Here is a 4,717-nt window from a genome sequence, read left to right on the forward strand (position 1 = left end):
CAAAGGACGGCCTCCTGTGTCCGACGGAGAGTGGACGGTGCATACGCGTATCGTAAACGACGTAGCGATGTTTATCCTTCCGTTACTGTGCGCAACAGAACTCACGAGAGACCAAATATTCTCGTGAGTCAAGTCACGCGCAAGATGAAAAAAAAGACTTGCTGCACCGTTGGTCAAAGTTGGGGAGTCGAACTACACTCCAATGTAATCATTCGGCTCCGATAAATTTGTCGCGTATCTGTGAATTTCGCGAAACGCACCCTTCACCCATACTACTATTTCAGCACCAGGCTGAATTTCGCGGATCTCAAATGTCGCCTCTTTCCCTATTACCCCGAATTTCTTAAATATACGCGCGTTTTCCGTCCGTAATACGATAAATGTATAATTATTATTATTTTCACCGATCTGTTCGCTTCTTTCGTCATCGGCAGCACTGTCGGGGGTGGCGGGAGTAGCACTGCTACTGCCGGTGTAACGCTCGTTGTTGGTGCCGTCCTGTTTACTATTTTCTTGAGCAACATTTACAATTCCGCCCCCGTATTGCACTGTAAATACAAAAGCCTAATACAAAAATTCTCAATATATTAACAAGCGATTATCAAACTACGGTAAACGAACCAATTAGTGATACATTAGACAGACGCTTCAATTACATTTGATTAAATCCATATATATACGTGTTGTATATAAGGTGAAATAAATATATTGTTATAAAAATAAAAATTTAAGTCAAATTTAATGAAAAATATACTGAGTGCGTGACTTTTCTTATTGCGTCAATTTCTACCGCGTAACATAAGAAAAGCGCGTTTGGACATGCACAATATTAATGAAACTTAGTTATGCTAGATATTAATTTCAAAAATTTATTTTTATGTGATATTTCTTAGCGTAATTTTAAGTTTATACAGGGGAATTAAATAAGTAGGACAACGAGTATATATATATTAAACGTATATTTATTCAATTAAATGAAGTGTCTACCTAATTTATATCGCTAATTGGTTCTTTTATTTCTTTTTTTATTATATCACTTATATATAATATATATATATATATATTACATAACTGTACACTTATATATATTACAATTATATAAAATACTATTCTAACTATTCTAACCTTCCCCCTCTGATATTTCTACAATGGAATCTTCCGTTTCCGAAATAATCACGGGGCGTTCGTCTTCTCCATCGTCATCGGTGTCGTTGATGTCGTCGGCATCTTCGTCATCATCGTAGTCGTCGTCGTCGTCGACGTTCTCGTTGTCGGCGTCGCTGTTGTCGTCGGCATCCTCGTCATCATCATCGTTGTTGTCGTAGTCGTCGTCGTCGTCGTCGTCGTCGTCGTCATCGTTCTCGTCGTCGACGCCGTTGTTGTCGTTGTTGTCGTTGTTGTCGGCAATGATCTCGTTTTCGATTTCCGCGACAAGAGACGGACTGTTTCCCGCTCGTAGCGCTCGTCTTCTATTTGCGCTTCCAGCCGCCTTCTTCGAAGCTCCTCCACCACCCATTGACGCTGTTCTTCTTCCGCTTCTTTCTGTTAGAAATGATCAGATAATATCCCTGGCGGATGCCTAACTTCCAGCATTATCTGCACTTCATCATCTGAAAATTAATATATATATATATATGTTTATATATAATTTCTTTATACATTTTTCATTATGTTTAACTATTTAGTTAGTTTACTTACCGGAATCAACGGGAGGAGGAGGAGGAAGAGAAAGCTCCGCTTCATCTCTACGGGCTCTTCCTAAAATGTGAAAATCACAAGTTAATATATACTTTTATTCGAAAAGTTAGTAATTCTTGTTTTATCGCTTGTAAACTTACGCAGCGGAGGTTCATTTGCTTCTTCTTCTTCTGACCCCTCTCGTCGGCGACGTTGGGCCGTAGGAGCAGGGCGTTGCTTTGGCAACACCCTGGCTACCGCCCGAGGTTCCACACGGGGCGATACGCTCGCAACTTGCTGCTGCTGACAAGAAGCAAAACGGGATGACGTCGGTGCAGCTTCTTCTTCGTTTACCGTTACTTCGTTACGATTGTTTTTTCACTAAAGTAAATGAAACATGCAGTACAGTACACTTTCCCAATAATGCCACTCTCAATACTGCCGTTCCCCTATTTCTCGCTCGAGCGCTTCCCCCTCCAGCTAGACAAGTTTGACGAGACTGTGATTGAGTTCATACCTTCTGAATACTGCCGTTCCCTATCATAAGTTTTTTCTGTGCTTTCTGGACGATATTGCTACTCAAAATGCATCCGATACGATATATCGATGGATAAAAATAAGAAGAATNAATTGTTTATCAATAAATGTACTTGAAATTAGTAAAAATATTATATTTTAATTATTATACATATAACAAATGATAATATGTAATACAATAAAGTAACCATTTTGAAAAAAAAGAACTAACAAATAAAAACAAAACAAACTCTTTACGTAAACAAATAAATAAACAAAATTATATTGTATTACTGATTTTTCTGAGAAACTTCATTTTCTGAGGAAATAAATTCAAATGTCTTGGATAATTTGGAAGGCCTTATATAATGTAGAAGAGAAAGAAGGAAAGACTGGGTCATCTGCAATCNTAGATTCACTACATTCGTTTTCTTGTAAATTTGAGCACGAACTCTCTACTTGAGAAATAATTTCTGGATCGGATAGCTCTCCATCTATAAAAATTTTAGAACAATCCTCAATACATCTTATTTAAAACTCACAGGAAAATTGCAATCATACCTTGTGGCTTTAAGGGCATTAAATATTGGAAAAGTGTTTTTTCTTCTATATTCTCGTAACCTTTAACATTTTTAATTAATTGCAGAAGATCATTGCATTTTGTACTTTTTTGATGGAAAAGATCCTCAGAATCTGCACCTATTGATGCGTCTAGAAGTGACAGTGTTGTTTCATCTTCATCCGTTTGTGTTCCAATATCACATCTCTTTATTGGCCAAAGTTTGTTCCAACATTTGTAAATTGTAGNTGAACTTAGTTTTTTCCAAGCTTCAGCAATCCAAAAAATTACGTGGCGAATCGTGAGTGATTTNAAATGTTCAATTAAACTAATGCCTTTTGTTTGTGACTCCNATACTGAGTTAACTAAATAAAATTGGTAATTGACTTTTAAACATTGTAAAATTCCCTGATCAAGAGGTTGAATAATCGAAGTCACATTAGGAGGAAGAAAGGCAACTTCTATTCCATCAATTTTCAGGAACTTATGAGATCTGCAGTTATCTATAACAAGTACTGCTTCTAAGGGCAAATTCCTTGATTTCAAAAATTCTCNAACATTGGGGACAAAGTCTTTTTNAAACCATGATTGAAAAATGTCTTTGTCAACCCAAGCGTTATGCTGATTTTTATAAACTACAGGCAACGCATTCATATTTTNATTTTTCAGACACCTAGGGTTTTTTGATTTACCAATAAAAAGAAGAGGTAACTTTAAGCTTCCATCTCCATTGCAGCAAGCTGCAATTGTAACCCTCTCAATCTGTTTTTTGGTTCCTGAAACTTGACTTACATTTTTGGGAGCAAATGTTTTTTTAGGTATTTGTTTGAAATAAAGACCGCTTTCATCGAAATTAAACACTTGAGCTCTGGTTAAACGTTTGCTGCTAATCATTTTCTCAAATTCTATTTTGTATTTATCAGCTGCTTCAGCATCAGCTGACAGTTTCTCTCCAGTGATACGCAGTGTTCGCACATTTTTCCTGCATTTCCATTTGTGCAGCCAACCTTCACTAGCTTTGAAATTGCTAGATCCACCTAATTCACGGTTCAAATTCAAAGCTTTTTGCCTTAATATTGGACCGGATATGGGAAGGCCTTTCTGCTGGGCTTCAACTACCCATATAAACAGCGCATCATCTAAATTATTGCATGATGAAGACAGTTTTTTGACATTTTTTAAAGTATCATGCTTCGCAATTTCAATAATTTCATTTTTGTTTTTCTTCCAATCACGCAACGTACGATCACTGATTTTATATTTTCGGCATATAACAAGTGGATCAGATTCCATATCACATTTGTTCAAAATTTCTACTTTTTGTATAGATGAATATCGCATGCGCGATTTCTTTGCAACATCGATGTTTTCTTTTTCACTTGATTGTGATAGAGATGACAACGTTTCAGTCCCTACATTTTTTCGTTTTCTGGATACCATTCTCATTCTCAGAAANAATACTTATTATGTATCTAAATATTTACCTTGTATTGATCTGATAGAAAATGATAACTCGTCACATATCACTNTTTTAAACATTCAAACTTATATACAAAGAAAATAAGTATCTCAAATTTTATAAGATAGGAACACAGAGACTAGATATCACTTACCCTTGAGTGAAACTATTCAATAGAAGTTGTTGTATTCAACGATAAGTGAAAATTACATCTGATGTCTCTATGTCCTGGCTTTAATGGACTGTCGAATGAGGTTAGACTATTTTTCTCCGTGCACTTTCAATATATGTAATTAAGGTTAATGAAACATTTTAAATTCTATATATTTTGAATGTAGAAATGTCTTCTATGCATATAATAATATGTTTCCTCATGCAAAAGTGAAATACATTTTCAATAAAGTAAATTCAATGCAGATATGTATGTATCTGAGAACACGGACACATTTGTTGTTACATACATAGATTTTTCATTAAGATCCGGGATGACAATTTCTTCCGAATAC

General features: G+C 35.8%; 1 protein-coding gene and 1 long non-coding RNA gene across 3 annotated transcripts; both read right to left on the reverse strand.

The window, feature by feature from the left end:
* Nucleotides 1-1,330: 1,330 nt before the first annotated feature.
* Nucleotides 1,331-2,249, reverse strand: LOC109863194. The gene is made up of 3 exons (XR_002251300.1): nt 1,839-2,249; nt 1,699-1,758; nt 1,331-1,610 (listed from the first exon to the last, which is right to left on the reverse strand). It is a non-coding gene; the product is annotated as an uncharacterized LOC109863194 (long non-coding RNA).
* Nucleotides 2,250-2,417: 168 nt separating this feature from the next.
* Nucleotides 2,418-4,704, reverse strand: LOC109863193 (jerky protein homolog-like). Of its 2 annotated transcripts, XM_020443412.1 has the most exons (3): nt 4,366-4,704; nt 2,755-4,247; nt 2,418-2,687 (listed from the first exon to the last, which is right to left on the reverse strand). In XM_020443412.1, exons 2-3 carry the CDS (start codon nt 4,196-4,198, stop codon nt 2,527-2,529), a joined length of 1,605 nt encoding a protein of 534 aa, XP_020299001.1. In that variant the 5' UTR covers nt 4,199-4,247; nt 4,366-4,704; the 3' UTR covers nt 2,418-2,526. The 2 variants fall into 2 exon arrangements, with proteins under 2 accessions (XP_020299001.1, XP_020299000.1); XM_020443411.1 differs by having other exon boundaries at nt 2,755-4,704.
* Nucleotides 4,705-4,717: the final 13 nt, after the last annotated feature.

The sequence above is a fragment of the Pseudomyrmex gracilis genome, unplaced genomic scaffold, assembly GCF_002006095.1.
Source record: "Pseudomyrmex gracilis isolate BER0280 unplaced genomic scaffold, ASM200609v1 scaffold_3521, whole genome shotgun sequence".
Lineage (NCBI taxonomy): Eukaryota > Metazoa > Arthropoda > Insecta > Hymenoptera > Formicidae > Pseudomyrmex > Pseudomyrmex gracilis.